At 48.0% G+C, this 17,783-nt stretch overlaps 8 protein-coding genes across 8 annotated transcripts; 5 read left to right on the top strand and 3 right to left on the bottom strand.

The window, feature by feature from the left end:
* The first annotated feature begins 18 nt into the window (after nucleotides 1-18).
* Nucleotides 19-2,059, top strand: BKA55DRAFT_548196 (Quinolinate phosphoribosyl transferase). The gene is made up of 3 exons (XM_046191102.1): nucleotides 19-583; nucleotides 645-1,707; nucleotides 1,758-2,059. The coding sequence occupies exons 1-3, from the start codon at nucleotides 388-390 to the stop codon at nucleotides 1,876-1,878; spliced, it is 1,380 nt and encodes a 459-aa protein (XP_046056056.1). The 5' UTR covers nucleotides 19-387; the 3' UTR covers nucleotides 1,879-2,059.
* A 103-nt stretch (nucleotides 2,060-2,162) lies between these two features.
* On the bottom strand, nucleotides 2,163-3,402 carry BKA55DRAFT_588059 (uncharacterized protein; the record flags this gene model as incomplete). The annotated part of the gene is made up of 2 exons (XM_046194738.1): nucleotides 2,163-3,287; nucleotides 3,334-3,402. 2 exons carry the CDS (start codon nucleotides 3,400-3,402, stop codon nucleotides 2,163-2,165), a joined length of 1,194 nt encoding a protein of 397 aa, XP_046056055.1.
* Nucleotides 3,403-3,718: 316 nt separating this feature from the next.
* Nucleotides 3,719-5,495, bottom strand: BKA55DRAFT_548193 (batten's disease protein Cln3). The gene is made up of 2 exons (XM_046191101.1): nucleotides 5,076-5,495; nucleotides 3,719-5,022 (listed from the first exon to the last, which is right to left on the bottom strand). Exons 1-2 carry the CDS (start codon nucleotides 5,152-5,154, stop codon nucleotides 3,872-3,874), a joined length of 1,230 nt encoding a protein of 409 aa, XP_046056054.1. The 5' UTR covers nucleotides 5,155-5,495; the 3' UTR covers nucleotides 3,719-3,871.
* Nucleotides 5,496-5,786: 291 nt separating this feature from the next.
* On the top strand, nucleotides 5,787-7,600 carry BKA55DRAFT_588058 (uncharacterized protein; the record flags this gene model as incomplete). The annotated part of the gene is made up of 3 exons (XM_046194737.1): nucleotides 5,787-6,005; nucleotides 6,053-6,278; nucleotides 6,312-7,600. The coding sequence occupies 3 exons, from the start codon at nucleotides 5,787-5,789 to the stop codon at nucleotides 7,598-7,600; spliced, it is 1,734 nt and encodes a 577-aa protein (XP_046056053.1).
* A 547-nt stretch (nucleotides 7,601-8,147) lies between these two features.
* Nucleotides 8,148-10,875, bottom strand: BKA55DRAFT_548187 (uncharacterized protein). Its single transcript, XM_046191100.1, has one exon. The coding sequence runs from the start codon at nucleotides 10,435-10,437 to the stop codon at nucleotides 8,353-8,355; it is 2,085 nt and encodes a 694-aa protein (XP_046056052.1). The 5' UTR covers nucleotides 10,438-10,875; the 3' UTR covers nucleotides 8,148-8,352.
* Nucleotides 10,546-11,833, top strand: BKA55DRAFT_4306 (uncharacterized protein). The gene has a single exon (XM_046186052.1). The coding sequence runs from the start codon at nucleotides 10,731-10,733 to the stop codon at nucleotides 11,406-11,408; it is 678 nt and encodes a 225-aa protein (XP_046056051.1). The 5' UTR covers nucleotides 10,546-10,730; the 3' UTR covers nucleotides 11,409-11,833.
* Nucleotides 11,834-13,422: 1,589 nt separating this feature from the next.
* Nucleotides 13,423-14,805, top strand: BKA55DRAFT_682370 (WD40-repeat-containing domain protein; the record flags this gene model as incomplete). The annotated part of the gene is made up of 2 exons (XM_046198331.1): nucleotides 13,423-13,758; nucleotides 13,855-14,805. 2 exons carry the CDS (start codon nucleotides 13,423-13,425, stop codon nucleotides 14,803-14,805), a joined length of 1,287 nt encoding a protein of 428 aa, XP_046056050.1.
* A 1,698-nt stretch (nucleotides 14,806-16,503) lies between these two features.
* Nucleotides 16,504-17,670, top strand: BKA55DRAFT_548182 (uncharacterized protein). Its single transcript, XM_046191099.1, has 5 exons — nucleotides 16,504-16,737; nucleotides 16,829-16,993; nucleotides 17,043-17,105; nucleotides 17,157-17,206; nucleotides 17,258-17,670. Exons 1-5 carry the CDS (start codon nucleotides 16,684-16,686, stop codon nucleotides 17,265-17,267), a joined length of 342 nt encoding a protein of 113 aa, XP_046056049.1. The 5' UTR covers nucleotides 16,504-16,683; the 3' UTR covers nucleotides 17,268-17,670.
* The last annotated feature ends 113 nt before the right edge of the window (nucleotides 17,671-17,783 follow it).

Here is a 17,783-nt window from a genome sequence, read left to right as displayed (position 1 = left end):
CCGCGACCAACCCCTCACCTTCCCTCAGAGCGTGCCCCTCTGCTTCCCTTCTTCTGCGGGTTCGTTCGTGCTATTCTAGATCTCTTCTGAATGCGTCACATTTTCGTCGTTTTTAGACCTCTTTTCATGACTCAACGGAACGTCGCAAATTCGCAAACGTCATAAGATACAGTCCAACGACAAAGTAAAAGTCGTATCTGGTCCTGTCTTTTCAGTATCGTCCTCATCGTTAACCCACGTACTTCCGAGCCGCGTTATTCACGACTTCCTCGATTTACTTCCGCATCCCCGAACTCTAGTCCCCGAATTCTATAAGTCCCAACTATAAAAAGAAAGAATTCCTTTCCCGAGTTCGACTTCGCCATAGCTACACCTCCAAACTCCGTCATGGATTTCAACAGCTCCTCGCCGTTTCCTGAGGGCGTCATCTCCTTCCTGGACACTGATCTGTACAAGTTGACGATGCAATGCGCCGTCTTCAAGTTCTTCAAAGATGTACCTGTGACATACGCCTACACCAACCGAACTCCAGACAAGAAGCTGTCGCGAACCGCCTTCAAGTGGCTCGAAGAGCAAATCCGAAGTAAGAAGCGCGGCTTTTGGTGGTCTACGCCTCCAAGTCTCAGACTAACCTTGATGGACAGAGCTCGGAAACATTTCTCTTTCTACCGACGAATACCTTTTCCTCAAGAAGCACTGCGACTACCTCTCTGATGATTACCTCAACTTCCTCAAGGAGTTCCGCCTCAGCCCCCGAGAACAAGTTGTCGCCACCTTCACTCCTGTCGGCGAGGATAATGGAGATGACTCAATTGTCGGCGACGTCGATATCCAGATCAAGGGCACTTGGGTCGACACCATTCTCTACGAAATTCCCATGCTTGCGCTGACATCCGAGGCGTACTTCAAGTTTATGGACACAGACTGGAACTATGAGGGCCAAGAAAAGCAGGCATTTGAGAAGGGACTCAAGCTGTTGGAGGCAGGATGCATCACGTCCGAATTCGGCACACGAAGACGCCGCGACTACCACACCCAAGCCCTCGTATTCAGAGGGCTAGTACAAGCTTCCAAGGAAGCTGAGAAGAAGGGATTCCCTGGCAAGCTCTCTGGAACCAGTAACGTTCATCTGGCTATGCGCTTCAATATCCCCCCTGTAGGAACTGTCGCTCACGAGTGGTTCATGGGTGTTGCCGCTATTATCGGTGACTACAAGTCAGCCACCGAGGTCGCGCTGCGACACTGGGTAGCTTGTTTCGGCAACAAGCTCGGTATTGCTTTGACCGACACATTCGGAACCCAAGAATTTCTGCGAGCATTCACTCAGCCCGTGCAACCTATCGAGGGTGGATTCCCAGCAGAGACTTTCAAGAAGGCTGATGGAACTATCAAGACATACGCCGAGACCTTCGCTGGTATTCGTCAAGATTCTGGCGACCCTGCAGAATACACCAAGTGGATGAGAGAGTTCTACGATAAGCAGGGCATCACCGACAAGAAGCTCATTGTCTTCTCTGACTCACTGAACATTGAAAGGTGTCTTGAGTATAAGAAGATTGCCGAGGACCTTGGCTTCCAACCAACATTTGGTGTGGGAACATACCTTACCAATGACTTTGTCCACCTCACGACTGGCACCAAGTCTGTGCCTTTGAACATTGTCATCAAAATCAGCTCAGCGGCAGGCCGCCCAGCTGTCAAGATCAGGTGAGTGCTTTGTATCTGGACTGACGATAGTCTTGACTAATTTGTTATAGTGACAACATTGGAAAGAACACTGGCGACAAGGATACTGTCGAAAAGGTCAAGAAAGAGCTTGGATATGTCGAGCGTGAATGGAAGGAGGGCGACGAGACCTCACGATGGGGTAAGGAATAAGGGGAAAATAGACTAAGATACCAGGCAAACATTGCCGATTTGATTAAGGGGGGGCACATAAGCACCAGAAAAGAGACAGGAAACAGCGCAAGCTTGGATTATCGGAGACCAATTGGTTCTGCTGTAATACTGGTTTAGACCTGAACGCCGCTCAATAAAACAAAAGCCTAGTAGACTGAGTTGGGCATATGTGTGGCCTTTAAACAAGCCAAATAAGTGGTGAGTCCGTATCCAAACCTCACACCGTGCAGTTTTACACATATTGTACAAAATGCATCCTTAAATCATGGCTCCTCTGTAGTCTCGACGATGGGTGCTAGACCAACCTCCGCCCTCGCCCAAGTAATACACTCTCTCCACTCCGACATATCCATAATCTCAAACTCAGGCTCAGGTTCCCACAACATCTCTGAGACTTCGTCCACCATCTTCTTACCAAAGGTACCAACCCACCAAGCGATCTTGCCTAATGTGTCAAGCTGCACCCCCCAGAACACCATCAGAAGTAAAGCCACCGGATCTGAACTCTTGAGCGCTAGCCCAAAGTCTCGTCCTGCAAGCGCTGGAAATCCTATCGCCATTCCTTTGAAGATGTCTTTGGAGTCTTGTACGAAACACGTTTGAATGGCGGAGAAGCTAGCGCGGTATGAGCTGATTCGGACGCTGGCTTCGGACTGGTCGTTTGGAGTTGAACCAGAAGGTGTTTCGCAGGCTTTGTTGATGATAACGCTCAGACTTTCCAGAGATTCCTCAGTTTCTTTGCTCAATGATGTGGGCGTTTCGGTCTGAAGTTGTGTTCTTAGCATCAAAGCCTCTGTGGATCGTGATAAAGCTCCTGATATCAAAGTGTCGAAGTGCTGATTGGCGATAGAGGCATTTCCCATGAGGAGCTCCCATAATGCCACCATACGTTCAAGAACACCCTCATGAAGTTCTTCAAAGGCACTGCATTGGCCCAGAGCCATGTTCACAGCAACAGCGAGGAATGAGAACATGAAGATCTTCTGGGCATTCTCAGAATTTACGTTCTCAAGCTGTGCTCTGAATGAACGACTCGCTTTGTCGTAGTATTCCACTGCCAGCTTAGCATAGTAAGTAGTATAATCTTCTTCAACCACCACGGCACCACCGCAAAGCGCAACTTCGAGAGCTGAGAAGGCAAACATGCCCTGTAAGAGATACTCATGCTTAAGAGCCCAGCGAGCCATATCTTCTTGCAGCCATTGGTTATCTTCTGGGATGCTTGCCAGGCTTTTATAACTTGATGATGTCCAGCGATGCATGAGTTCAAGTTCTATTCTGCGTCTGGTCTCTGTTGCTGGGAGTTGGGTTGGTGGCTCGGTGAGATATGAGCAGCCTTCGAGATTGCGGGCTAGACAGTTGGTACAGGGAGGACCTCCTTCGTCACACTAAGGGTATTAGTGATATATTATGAGATGGGATTAGAGTATGTACCTTTACATGGCGTTTTTTGCAGTTTCGACAGCCATGTCGAGACTTGTTGTGAGTCCTTCGTTTCATCATGATGGCGAAGAATGTCAGTTGGTAAGGGTAAAGATGGCTGTGTTAAGGAACAATGGCAATGGATGAGTGTCATGAGATAAACTGCTTTGCTTTTCTGGAAAAATGAAGAATGGGTTGATGAGCTGGTGTAAGAGTTAATGGTTAAAGCTGAAGCCTGGGGTATAGTGAGGTGGCTGTGCTTATGGCTAGTCCCCTCATGGGTATAGATCAAGCTGACGAATGAGGTTCAAGAATGCTCTACTTGAACGAAACGAACAGTACGGAGTATGTCTCATGAAATTCTATATACTCAGGTAATATTTCTTTTTGACATTAACTATAATTTGAAAGGGCTTGATAGGATGATCATGATTTTAGCCCAAATCGGGATGGCTGTAAGTCGAGTGTAATTTTCTTAATCGAATTCAATTGTTCATTTAGTCATAAATCTTACTATCCAGGCCGTCTCTATCATCCGTGTTTACACTCATCAATGACCGGTATGGCACCATCTTTTTGTGGTTGTAAATGTGCCTCCACACATCAGACTTTCGAGCATCACGCCCAGCAACCCACCAACAATAACACCAGAAGTCTCGCCAACACCCACCACCTGAAGACCAAACTCCAAGTTGACCCCCGACTCGAAAGACTTGTCTTGCAGCAGCCGGTCGAAAACAGTCATATAAACTGCTCCTCCTCCAATACCAGCTCCGAAAGCCAGTAGACCCACAAGGACTTCTGTTGAGAAGACCAGAAAGATCGAGTTGGCGAGCAAGATGAAGGTCGAAGCCCCGATAATTGTAAAAGCGGCTTTGGTGCTAGTGGGTCGGAAGAAAAGCGTGTGCGTTCGGGAGATAAAGTTGCCGAGTTGGAAAGCGAGGCCGTATGTGGTGAAATAAGAGAAGAACGAGGTATACGACGCAGGAAGAGGTAAAGCGCGTGAGATTCCTGGGTACGCCAAAGCCTGAATATAAAATGCTCCAAATAAAGGCATCATGAATGGTCGAATCATGGCTTTCGTGAGGTTAAGTCGGTTTCTCGTGCTGAGCATACGTGAGAGCTGCTCGACTGGATCCTGGGCTAGAAGTGAAGCATCCTCCACATCCACCTTTGACGCTTCCTGTTGCGCATGGGGATAGTTAACAGGTGCTCCTGGGAGAATGACAAAGAATGCCACGAGCATAGCGCCCGTAAGTGCATAAATGCAGTCAATAAAGTCCCGTAAGAAGGACTCCAGCCAGACTGTTAGGACAAAGGGTAAGACGGCGCAGAATACGTCTCCGGCTCCAACACCAGCGCCCCATCCTGCGAGTCCAACACGGCCGTAGTACCGTAACATTCCCAAGAACGAAACCTCCATTGCAGCAGCGGATATCGATGCCAGAACCGATGTCAAGATTCGGAGTGGCGGTGCAATATTAGGCGGCGTGACGTTTGTGATGATAGCCACAATGATCCAGCCTGCTCCGATGGTGAGAGGACGCATCCAGTAAGGAATACGATGAAGAACATGTGGCATTAATAGTTTCGTGGCCAAGGCTGGAAGAGTCTCGATAAGAAGAACGATCCATCGTGGATATGGAATGATGAGGTAATTTGCTGAATGTACGATGAACGGCACAATCGCATTCACGAGGCCTGAAAGTGGTCAGTTGAGGCTTCATGTGAAGACATAGTCATAATCAAATTACCGAGAATCGCAAAACCGAGGTACGTTAGCATCGTCACGCTCAGCCTAGAGCTCTTCTGAGCATCCATATTGAACTCCATCACCTAATCCTCCATGGAAGAGTCAAAAAGAAAAGGTGAAGCAAAAAAACAAAAAAAAAAAAGAGGCTTTCAACAAAGAACAAACCAACCAATACTTGAGCAGCCTGAAATCAATAAATACTGCACACATGCAATGCACGCTTATTTAACCCTTTGGCCGAATACGGTTCACGGAGCCCAAAAGACCGCGGATAAATACGAGAGAGCCAAAACTGACGCATGTCTCTAATACCTAAAGATGGATAAGGACCTGTCGGGGAATTATAGAGCATCTTGTTACGAATCAATTCATCACCAGCGTAAAATGACGTACAAAGATTGGATGGAAGAGGAAGCTGATGAAGAGCCTCTTGTTGGACCACGTGGGGCTGTTTTCAAGGGCACGATGTCGAGTGATTGGCTGTAGCGTATTGATTGAACGCTAAAGATCTGCGGCGAATAGTGGGTTCATGATGGATTGTTTGGAGGCTAGAGTCATGATAGATAAACTACAGTATCATGAGGAGATTGAAGAGAAGAGCTAGCAGAGTAGATGATCTTTACCATGTAGTCACGAGGATCTCATAATATTTCATATTCGATTGTCAAAGATGATTGTACCACTCCCATCAACATGATCAAGGTGTTCTGTAATGACCTCGTCTTCGATATCACATCGCTCGTCCTCCAGGATGAGAAGAGTCCCAAATGCTGACCCTGAAGATGCGTCGTTTCCATCTGCCCAGTCAGCTCGACCAGTTCTGGCGCAGTTGAAGCCATCATGGTTCATCCCACGATATCTAAAAAGCTTCAGATGGATAGTCATCATCTTTACATTCGTCCTTGTCTCATGGATAACATATACGGGACTTGTAAGTCAACCAAACTTCACCATCACAAACTCGACTAACAACATCAGTTTTCTCGAACACTAAGCCATATTATTTCCGGTCACCATGATACATCAGCTCTCACGGTCAATGAGCTACAAGCTCTTGCAGTCCCTCAACGATCCTCCAACCCAAGTTCATCCCGTCGTATGCGCCTCTTCATGCCCGCAGACTCACCTCACATCAACCTCTGCAAAACCATAATGTCCGCTGTCGCAATGGGTTATCCCATGCCCATTCTTCTAAACTGGAAGCGCGAATACAATCGACCAGCATGGCACTTTGCAGGTAGTCACATCGCCAAACTCGAAAGTCTTCTAGGGGCCATCGAAACACTCCTTGAATCAAAAAGCGACGATGTAGGAGAGGATGATATTGCGGTCTTGGTTGATGCGTATGATATGTGGTTTCAACTTCCGCCTTCTGTTCTACTAGAACGATATCATCGTCTTAATAGTGAAGCAGATGCTAGAATACGCAAGCAGTGGAAAAGTATTGGTATTGGCACTGACTTTCCTATATCACCGCCTCGACAGGATATCATCGTCACTACAGCAAAAGATTGTTTTCCCGATGCATATTCCGGGTCTGATCCTCACTATGAGCACTGGCCTGAATCACCTATGCCAAAAGACATGTACGGAGAAGACACAGATAAAGTCCCATGGTCTTTCGATCCAGCGCGCAAGTACAAAAAGGTTCGACCACGATGTGTCAATAGTGGACTTATCATGGGTACTATGGGAGGATTGAGAGATGCACTCAAAAGATCCAAGGAAAAGGTCGATACAGTGGCTATGAAGGGTCGTCAGCTTTGGAGTGATCAGGCACTTATTGGAGAGGTCATTGGGGACCAGGAGATTTGGCGCGAGTGGATGAGACATCTTGGATCTTCGTGGAATGGCTCTGCTGCTTTCAACGATAGAGGTTCTCTCGGTAGCACAGTTCGTGATATCGCAGATGCTGCCGTCCTTGGGAAACGATTCGAATTCGGTATCGGTCTAGACTACAACTTCACAACGGCACCACCAACATGTTCGTCCGAAGAAGACGGTTATTTCGTCAGCCTCTCCAATGAGACCAACATCCACGAAGAATCTCAAAAAGCTGGTGTACCAGGAGATGTTCGCATTCATGGTATACCATCCGAACTACGACGCATAAAAGATAAACTCCTCTCTTCTACAAACTGGGGTACAATCCACCTCTACACAGACTTCTTCTTCGGCACAACTCCAATCGCAATCCATCATAACGCCTACATAAACGGGCTTAAAGGATTCAGACTTAAGAACTGGTGGCACAAGATGTGGTACTATCCTCACCTCCGTCATCTCATCACCCAGCGTCTCAAACCAACCCCCTCACCTCCCGCACTCGCAGAGATCGATCTCAACGGGCAAAGGATCGAGTATAAATCGCCGCAAGAAGATAAGCAGCGAAAAGCCCGCGTGTTTTCTCCCCTGAAACCAAACTTTACGCCTATAGACTGGGACGCCGTGTGTCAGAAGCCGGGTCACGCTGTGAATTGGTACGACGAGCTTTTTGGCGACGATAAAGGTCCTCTGGCTGTATAATCGATGAATTAGCCATAGTCCGTGATTTTGAAACTCTCCGACAATAACACAAATCCCTTAGGCATGTGTCACACAACCCCTAGATCTCTTGGCGTCGTCTCATGACACGCATTACAAATCACGGCAAGCCTCGGGCCCGAAAGCTGAAATGCTACCATAAGTTTCGATTCGAGCTAAGATAGTAGAGCTCCCCTAGCTCCGGGAACCATCTGGTTTTTAGGGCGCTCTACGATCTAAAACGCCATAGCTCAGCCTGAATAACCTCCCCCTTCAGATAATCAGGGACCAGCGCCCGTACGGGGAACTTTAAAATATTAGAGTAGTTTGTTGGTAGTTCGAAAGCCTCATTATCCCCAAGTTTGTTATCCTCAATAGCTTAAAGCCTCTTATCCCTTGGTCTGGGATCAACGTCTTGGCGAGCAGTATCCATGGACTCGGTGCAACGTTAGACGGGGGAATGGATTCCTGGGAATGCGTTGGTGGAAGAGCTGAAACAGTCAGACGTCACTTGGCTGACAATAGCAGAGGAGTACTAAGTAAGATTGCAGTGTAATGTTTCAATTCAGAGTCGACGTGACTCCATTATCTCGAGTTCGTTGGTCCACAGGCCAAGTAAAAAGTCCCAACCTGTGAATCAGGGTATACAACCATTAACACCATTCCCATATATGAACATAAAAAAGAAGGCTTCTGATAAGAACGCAACGGGTCAATGCCCCGGAGGTTTGTGCTGCTTCAATAACCAGGCTTCATCATGCCTCCTCTGATAATCTAACGATCTCACATATACTCCTCACAAAAATCATATCAACCTCCTGGGGCGGCTCAGTGTCTATTAATCTCTCCTCCCCAGCACCTCCTTCAGAGATCATCCTGGCCGTAGCGACTAGCCTGGAGATACAACGAAGAAGACCTGATTCGATGTTTCGTGTCGCATTGTCTTGAACAGTTGCTGTAGATGCCTCTTCGTTGCCGAATCCCATGACTGACAGGGGAGCACTGAACTTCTTGGCGAACCGACCAACACTAGGTGAGGGGTTGACCTGAGGTGTGCCTAGTCCTAGAAGCGACGCAGCCTTCTTGGGGATGTTCTCACCCTGCTGTTTCGAGTCGGAGGTCGACGCTCGTTGTCCTGATGGCTGGTTGCGGGGAAGTCGTGAAACGTAGTTGTAGGCGACGATGTGCGCATACAAGGCATCACAGATGTAATCTGAGCAGCCGGAAAACACATGCCGCAACGGGGCCCAAGGCACTGGAGATGCGGCGACGCCCGAATGTGTGTTGCTATCATACGAGTGTAACCGCTGACGTCTGGTGCTAGTTGAATCGCGACCATGTGAGACAACTTTCTTCCAGATTGACTTTCGTGGGTGCAGTGTCGATGAGTCGGTAGCTGGTTCAGACCAAACATCGACTGACGGTTGCCGAACTTTCTTTGAGTATGCGCGGATTGTTTCTGTTGTCAAGCTGGATGACAAGAGCATTGTTTCCGGAAAGCAAGCAATTGAGACTCGCAGTGTTTCGATAATATCAGGTGGCAGTGGCACGGCCTTGGCCAAGTCGTCAACGGGAATTTGAGGAAGACAAGGAGGATTCGAATCGTCGAGCCAAGATTCGACGGTGGGTAGTGGTGATGGTGGTGGAGTTTGTTCGATATAAACTGTATCAGGTCGTGACATTGGTGGGGGAGGTGGGTAGTGATCCATGAATGTGTCTTCGTCCTCGATTTCTAGCTCAATTGATCCAAAGTCTGATTTGAGAAGGATTGTGTTGTTGTCGGTCTCATCGCGAATGCGCTGGGTGTAAGAGGGTGACTGCTTGGTGTAACCTTGACTGTCCGGGCTTATCCGCGAATCAAAGCTGGGTATTACGATCCGAGGAGTTGTGTCCAATGTATCTGTCGCACTTGTGAGGGATGCTTTTCTGGGAGGAATAGTTGGCGCGTCCATAGATTTTACTGAGAATTGCCTTTTGTGTTTGTTCTGTTTGGGAGACTCATCAATGCAAGAGCAGGCTCTGTGGAGGCGAGGTCTGGGCGCCTCCATCATGACAGTGATATCAAAGGTAGGTTCTGTGTTTGGTGGTGTAGGAGGTCGCGGTGATAAAGCAGCGGTCTCTTTCGGGGTAGCCAACTGCTCCCGAAATTCAGGCTCAGGCTCATCATCGTCGTCAGAATCAACGTCAATCCAGCTATACTCTTGTCCTCGCGTCGGTGACAAGAGATCTTTGGGTGATGGTGGGTTTCCACTAGCTGATGTGAGAGACGTCGCTGTTGTGACAATGGATTGCTCGCGTAACTTGATAGAAGGAACCTCAATGGCTTCAGAGGACTCTGATGATGCATCGGATTCCTCATCTGATTCAATTTCGTCAATACCATGTCCGCGGTGTTCAAGAAAAGACACCATTGACTGTCGTTCTTCTATCGACCCCAAGTTCTGTACTCGCACGGATCCGGATTGATATGGGGAAGTAATAATTCGACTTGGTCCCATTATGCCCCGACTGGCCTGGTCTTCTGCAAACCATACAGGAGCAGATGGCATACCAGCAGTCATGTTCTTTGCCATGAACACTGAGCTCGATCTTTCCAGATCCCTGGCTAGCATCTCGGGAAAACAATCCATCATGTCGTCGATGACTTCTTCGTCGAGAATACTCGGTGTGCCTGAACGGGGAGTTGGCAATGCAAGCGGTAGCAAGCCTGTCATACTCGAGACTGAACGTCTTTTCGAAGGAGTAGATGATGCCGAAGGCGATGGTGAAGGCTCGCGGGAATTTGGATCTTGCCTGTATAAGTATATAGCCACTGGAATCCGAGGAGCGAGTACAGACATGGAGGCTGATGCAGGGACGAACAAGACCTAACAACAACAAGAGACCACGAATTAACGTGATTCACTGCCTTGGCATTTAGAGGAGGGCGATCTCAAAGGGCACGACAACACTTATGTGATTTGACTCGGACTGGAACTTAATCGCAAGTCATCAGGGAATAGTGGATATAAGAGTGGCTAGGAGTGGACATGCAGGGCGAGACACCGGCGATCGAGGGAGGCAGGGGCTTATTAGTCCGTTAGATCGACGAGACCATGTACAAGTACGTACTGTAAACGTCGACAGCCATGGGATGGAATCAAGAAACTGGGCTACAGTGGGCAAGTCAAAGAATGGACGGGCGGGGTCTGTGGCAGTTGCACATAGCACAGGCCAGGTAACCAAGAACGTGATACTGGCATCGGGACTGGCGTTGGCACTGGCACTGGCACTGGCACTGGCACTGGCACTGGTAGCGGAAGAGATGAATGTAACTAACGGCCACGCCCTTACGACAGGAATGGGGTGGGAATCTGAGTGGCGTTGTCGGGGAGGCAATGGTCGCGCCGCGAAAAAGCAAAACAAATCAAGACAAGACAGGACAGGTTCGTATAGACCACCACCAAGCACAGCGGCTCTAATGGGCCTTGACTCTTTTCGACCTCAAGGTTGGAGGCTGCTGATCCTTGGGCGAAGAAACCAAGGAAGAATCGCAAGGGAGGACAAGAAGGGAGTTGTCTGTGTTGCCCATGAGCATTGTAACCTCCATCTCGGGTTGCAGGCTGCTGGAATCTGTTGTGGCATCTCTACATATCACATCACATCTCCACTTGGAGAACGCGAACATGCCCGCGGCTTTCACAAAAAGCTCAAGCGGGAAAATGCCGCGAGCGACTGTCCGCGAACGGCAACTATGCAGGGCTGGGAAGCTGAATGCCCGCCAAGACAGAACTTTCACTTGAAGCTACCATCAGTAAGGAAAGACAACTGAATTCCACTTAGCGTGCGTCCAGACAAGTAAGCAACACTGGACATGATGTTCCAGTGTGCCAAGACATTATCAACAAGGGCGCAAATAGCGGCTGGGCATTGAACTCGTCGACGCCATGGGATAGACAGTTTTGCGTCAGTGAGATGATTAGATCCTCAAAAGGCGGGCGAGTTAGTGCTGGTGCATGATCCGGGAATAATTAGATCTGCTCCTCTGATCGCAAAGCATCACTGGATGTGATCATAGTCAGTCAGTAAGCACCTTGACCTGTTTAGCAACATTGTTGCGATGGCACCGTGGCTGAAACGAAAGACTGGTATGCAAGCTAAACTCTGATCCCCATTGTAGAGTCTCGGCCCCGAATTGGTCAAGACAGAGTAGAGCTTCTCTCTAAGCTGTCGTTTATACGCAATTGTGCCGGGGAAGAGTCGGATCTGTAAGCAGGGGACGATAATGAGAAATAGCCAGGGAAGCGATGGAGATGCGGAGAACCCAAGCAAGTCAGATTTGACAGACTTGACAGGACAGGGTAGGGTGAGAGGGTCCCTGGTCCGCAGATGTAAGGGAGATCAGTAGAACTGGGTCAGGTATGCGTGTATGTGTTACGCTTATCGGTCACCACATGGTTATCGTCTGCACGTGCTGGAAGCGAAAGGTGACGAGATGAGATGGGCGAGAAGTGATATCACTTTCAAGCCTAGGCCATGTGTTCTCATGCAGGAGATCAAATGAGGGAAATGTAGCTCTCTCAAACTGTCCTTGATGTCAATTTGATGATCAAACCTGAAATCAACATCACCGCGTTGACTATGAGGTTAGTCTGGTACGTGATAGTGCCCGCAGGCTAACGCTTAATGAAGGCAAGAGAAGTAAGAACAAGGAAAGAGAACCATTCTCTGTGGTAACGGTCGGCAAGACAGGTAATTAGAGTGGAGTACCCGTAAGCAAGGGAGTGATGTCAATTGTTGAGGGAGAGTCGATGATGATGCGAGAAGCAAAAAACAATTACGTTTGAAGCACTGAACTGTTTTAGTGAGCTTCAGTGCAGGTTCAGAGGAAACACCTGTACTGTAAGTTGCTGGATGGCAGGTAAGACAGTGGAGCTCAACTAAGTTAGTTCTTCCAATTGCTCGTGAACTCACTCTTATCTAGTTCCAATTACAACAATTCAATGCAACTTCAATCAGCTCCAACTGTAGCTACAGCGAATCTTGCCAATATTTAATCTGAAGCCGGAGAATTGGATCTATCAATCACTGATGGTACCTGAATTATGGATACATGGTGACATTTCTAGGGGACTCGTGCACTGTCCACCGCGCTAATCTCCAAATAATCAGGCGCTCACCGCCCGCGGCTGCATTTGGCGCAAGAGAGCCCGGATCCACCAAAAAAGCAATCAAAACTTCGCGGCTGCAGACGAAAGAAAGGGTCAAAGCTTGTGCTTCAACTGAGCAAACAAGACAAAGAAAAGTTCTTTCAACAGCGATCCCAACAATTTTGTTTCGGCCTTTTCAGAGACATTAGATCTCCTTCATCAAAAATCTCGTCTCGTCTCGTCTTGTCTTAGCTTCATCCTAAAAAATTCTGGACCCAGAACTGGACCTGGACAAACCTGGACCCTTCACAATACGAAGAGAAAAAAAGCCATTGAAAAAAGTGAAAGACAGGCTCTGATTGGTCAGCTGAGCAACACCACCTAGTTTTTTAGGTGCAGTTGTAAGTGCTTGTTGGTTTTGCTCGCTATTTCGCTTCAGTCTACACCACCACAAGCACCATCTTTGTTTGCTTGTTCTACAACACTTCCAGTCTCCCGAACGCATGGTCCATTGCGGGATTTAGGGCCAACTACCTTTGTGAATTGGCTGATCCCGACTTCTTGGGCGCTTTCCCGCAGCCATTACCACGACTTTGGGCCAACAAACATTCCTTAGTCGAAAGCCCAGCAGAGCTCTCTCAGTAGAAGCTATCTCATTAACTCCGAAAAAGACATTCGCCAACGGCAGCCAAAACAATGTTGACCCAAGAGTTCGTTTCGACCATCTGCGGTCCTCCTCTCGCCGCCAACACAGCCGTTTCCAAGGACGTCGGCATTTACTCTCACTCCCTTACACCATCCCACACCATCAAGGCATCTTTCAAGAAAAGTTCAACCCCCGTCAACGGTCTAGCCGTCAGTGAGTCTCATATTTTTGCGGCACAAGACCAAAAGGCACATGTTCACGTCTACTCGCGTATACGCGGCAACCAGGAGGCTCTCGTGCCGTTCCCTGAGAGGATCCGTAGCTTGGCCCTTGCTGGTCAAGTGTTGGTCGTAGGCTCTACCGAGGGCAGACTATTTCTTTGGGAGGTTAGTTCAGTCTCACTCATGTCACTCTCACCGTTGCGAGTGCTACCTGATATGTATGTTGAATTCGTCGAATATGAATACTGACAAGTGATATAGACGTGTACTGGCCGACTAGTGTCAACACCACCTTGCCATGTTCAAGCCGTTTCTTGCTTGGCCGTGACACCATATCACATTCTATCCGGTTCTGATGACTCCAACATTAATGTGTGGTCAATATCACGACTTCTGGAGCTCGATGCTCAGGCGGAACAAGAACCTGATCTGACCCTCTCCAACCATCGCGGTGCTATCACAAGTCTAACTGTCGGTCGTGGTACCAACCCGGAAACTAGCATATGCGTGTCTGCCAGTAAGGACAAGACATGCATCATCTGGAACTACCAGACCGGCCAGCTTCTCCGCACACTGCTCTTCCCAACCTTCCCTCTCTGCGCCCGTCTGGATCCAAGTGCCAGGGCACTCTTCGTGTCTTCTGAGGCTGGTGCTGTCTACCTTGTCGAGCTATTCGGTGGCGATAAGCCGTTGCTTGGTTCCCGCAGCACAGAGCTGCCGTCTATTGTTGTGCAAATCAACACCCCGCTTGCTGTTTCGGATCCAGAAGTTGGACAGCCATCATGCCTTGCTCTGACATATGACGGCACTTCGATATTGTCCGGACACACCAAGGGCAAGATTCTACGGTGGAGTCTGGCCGAAAACGGCCATCCTACAGACGTTGCGAATCTAAATGCTGCTGTCACCAACTTGTGTTTCATACCTCCGCTATCAACTGAGCAACCAACAAAGACGGTATCCATTGTGAAGCCTAACCAGAGCCTAAAGCGGTACAACTTTACGGCCCAGCTCACCACGGATCTGGGGGAGCATACAAAGCTCGATCAGTTGCTTGAGACCAATGGGATCCCATCAGAAACTCTTGAGACAGCAATCTCATCTGTAACAAATCCACCAGAGAGCCAACAAGATGACGAACTTGCTAGACAGGACGCACAGTTTCGGGCCATCATAAACAGCTGCAACCTACTCCAAGACCCCATTAGTTAGACATCTGCCGCAAGCGCACACCCATACAGCAGCTAGCTTCTCAAATATTCTAATGTGTAATGTCCTGAGAGCACGCATAAACCATCCACAGTCGAACCTCGTTTCGGATTAGTTCATGTTGCTTCCCGTTCCTTTTCTCAGCCTCAACGCTCTAGCATGTCCTATGTAACAAGTTGTACAACTCACGTTGCTGGCCTCGTTCACTCTTCTCTTTCCAACTTGGCCTTCCTGAGAAATATGTCAAAGCGTACAGCAGGTTGTACATGCGTCACAACTCACATTCTCTGGGAGAAGCATTGTCAACCTGACTTCCTTGTTGGGAGACTGAATTCGTGGTGGCTGCCATAACCCGCACTTGGAGTTGCATCTCACCGGTTCGGGGTAACGTGCATCTCATTGAAAAAAGTTCTTGCAGCAAAGTGTGGCTGCATTTCAGTTTCGTTTCCTTCTTAACGCAAGGGATTTTCTAATGCAGATGATAAATGCTGTGGGCGCTAGTGTTGGATTCTCATGCAAGGGGTTCCGAGACTCTCTGCGAGTGTAACATCTGCCACTTAACCAAGTAGTATCGTCACCCAGATCCGATAAACGGGTTTTTCGCTCAGATGGACTTGTCCATATTAGGAGAGACTTGCAGTCGTATTTGCTGGGGAAATGACACTACCCGATACTGACCCAGCTGAGGTTTTCTGATTGATCATAACATTATCGTCATCCAATTTGAATCTTTTTCGTTAAATGCAACTTATGATACTTTTGACATTAGTTAACTTGTGAGACTTTATTCCCTTGCATATGTCTTGTTATCGTACCTCCCGACCACCACGACGCGGAATAGTCCATCCGACAGAAACGGCTCCTAAGCCCGAGACAACACGCGCGAGAGAAGAGATCATCACTGTGCTTTTGTTTCCATGCTTGAATTCTGGGTTCTAGCCCAATACCTACAGCTATTCTCGGACATGATCAAGAACCCGCTGCAAGGAGAGGTGTTTTCAGCTTCAGTGTTCAAGACAGGTGGCGGATATGCCCGTAGGAATTGGATGCGAGGGATAGGAGTAGTTGCAGTGAGGCATCAGTGAAATGTAAGTTGGAATGATACGAATTTGCACGAATGGATTTGCTTTTATGAGTTGGGTGAAGTCTCGTAAGTAGACCAAGAGCTTTGTCGTGTAAGTGTTGGTTGAGGTGAGTTGCACGGCACCTTACAAGTTCCCTGCATTCACAAGGAATTCATTGAATGACAATTCAGCCTCAGTTTGCATTGCTTGAGTAGTCACACAGGAATCCAACCACTTGTTTCTTCAGTGTAAGAGACAGTAGCCCAAACACAGTCTAAAGACATGCCCACATGTTCTCACAAGATCAAGCGAAACTTCAATGCTCTAGGGTAGCTAAGACTTACCGAAAATACAAACTGATCATTGAACATTCACCTACACGTACTAACTAAATGTTGTTGCTTTAGCCTATATCCAATGTCGGATTATTGGCATATGTGATCACAATACAGTGTTCTCTGGTAATCGTATCTCCGTGGAGGTGACATTGAACAAAGCTTCTTTCCTTATATATTTGGCAAGATTTTTATCGTGAATGCACAAGTCGTAATGATGTCGTTAATGCTTGATAATACACCGATATATACGGAGCATGATGCCGAACAGTAATGGCCTTTCAAGCACTGTGCTTGACCCCGAAACATGGCTGCTTAATACAGTACGAATTAGCCTGGCGGAAAGACCGGCCGGAGCGGCAAATTTCTCCGCGCCGACTAACACCGAGCCCGCAGCGTCAAATGTCTTGCATCATCGGATACTTCTAAGCCGTCGCGAATCTACAATCTAGTCGATTTCCCCAACCTACACCATACACCAAATGTCTGTCGTTGGTACACTCAAAGGCGACATGCCGCAACAAGTCCGATCACTCGTGAGCCTTGCCCCTCATTGTGGCCGCGGAAATTTGCAGAGATCGCCGTGCACTTTTATTATGGACAATTGCTGATGGGAATTTTGTACAGTACCGCCAATTATTACGGCAAGGCTCGCAATTCGCTGCGTACAACTTCCGAGAGTATGCGAAGCGACGGACGAGAGATGCTTTCCGAGAGCATCAAGGCGAGCAGGATAGCCGAAAGGTGCAGGAGTTGGTGCAGCATGGAATCAAGGAACTTCAAAGCTTGAAGGTGTGTGATAAAGTTGCTATCGGGAAGGGGAAGTGCTGACAGAGAATAGCGCCAAACGGTCATCAGCCAGTTCTACCAACTCGACCGGTTAGTTGTTGAGGGAGGAATCTCGGTAAGTCAGATCCATTGAGATCACATATCTAGCATACTGACCATGCAACAGGGCAAGCAGACGGGCAACAATCAAGAGATTTTGAGGCAGAAGGAGCAGGGGTACGTAAAAAAGCTTCTTTCGCCACCATTCATCACTGATAATTGACGCAGTTACGACTAAACGATTTGACCATAACGATCTCGAAACGACTGGATAAAGGATTAAAGAGACAACTCGTGTGTACAGTAGCAAGGTTACGGGGATAAATGTATATGTATCGGATACCACAAAGGTTCAAAGGCGTCAGCGAGCCCCGGGGGTGTTTCGAGGTACTGGAGAATGGGCACTGCGGCTCGAATACTAGGCAGATGGCGAATCTCAATTCTGATTCTATTTGGCTCTCAATCTTTGGTTTCTGTCTCAAATGCTGTCAGGCTGCATGTCTACCAGGCGTTTTGCTATGAGAGCTTGGGCGCCACCATCCACTGGAATTCCTTGTCCAAACTTCAAATTTGAAATGTAGATGGACTTTATGTGAAAAAAAAAAAAAAAGACTTTCTGCTCTCTTAACATAATATGTCCGTCGTTATTGACGTTTTATTTATAACTCAATGGCCATCATCTTCAATTCTTTTCGATATTGGATTACGTCAGCGGGTCTCACCAATTTCAATTGGCCAACTAACAACCTTCGAC

Source organism: Fusarium redolens, assembly GCF_020744475.1.
Source record: "Fusarium redolens strain MPI-CAGE-AT-0023 chromosome Unknown BKA55scaffold_1, whole genome shotgun sequence".
Classification (NCBI taxonomy): Eukaryota; Fungi; Ascomycota; class Sordariomycetes; order Hypocreales; family Nectriaceae; genus Fusarium; species Fusarium redolens.
Note: the sequence above shows the minus strand (reverse complement) of the source record. Positions and strands in the feature narration are given on the sequence as shown.

Bases quoted from the DNA above. Each gene is read 5' to 3' on its own strand.
- BKA55DRAFT_548196 (XM_046191102.1), top strand. From the start codon at position 388: ATGGATTTCAACAGCTCCTCGCCGTTTCCTGAGGGCGTCATCTCCTTC. The intron at 584-644 runs GTAAGAAGCGCG...CTTGATGGACAG, and splicing joins GCTCGAAGAGCAAATCCGAA to AGCTCGGAAACATTTCTCTT. The intron at 1,708-1,757 runs GTGAGTGCTTTG...AATTTGTTATAG, and splicing joins CGCCCAGCTGTCAAGATCAG to TGACAACATTGGAAAGAACA.
- BKA55DRAFT_548193 (XM_046191101.1), bottom strand. From the start codon at position 5,154: ATGGAGTTCAATATGGATGCTCAGAAGAGCTCTAGGCTGAGCGTGACG. The intron at 5,023-5,075 runs GTAATTTGATTA...GACCACTTTCAG, and splicing joins CCTCGGTTTTGCGATTCTCG to GCCTCGTGAATGCGATTGTG.
- BKA55DRAFT_548187 (XM_046191100.1), bottom strand. From the start codon at position 10,437: ATGTCTGTACTCGCTCCTCGGATTCCAGTGGCTATATACTTATACAGG.
- BKA55DRAFT_4306 (XM_046186052.1), top strand. From the start codon at position 10,731: ATGGAATCAAGAAACTGGGCTACAGTGGGCAAGTCAAAGAATGGACGG.
- BKA55DRAFT_548182 (XM_046191099.1), top strand. From the start codon at position 16,684: ATGTCTGTCGTTGGTACACTCAAAGGCGACATGCCGCAACAAGTCCGA. The intron at 16,738-16,828 runs GTGAGCCTTGCC...AATTTTGTACAG, and splicing joins CGCAACAAGTCCGATCACTC to TACCGCCAATTATTACGGCA. The intron at 17,106-17,156 runs GTAAGTCAGATC...ACCATGCAACAG, and splicing joins TTGTTGAGGGAGGAATCTCG to GGCAAGCAGACGGGCAACAA.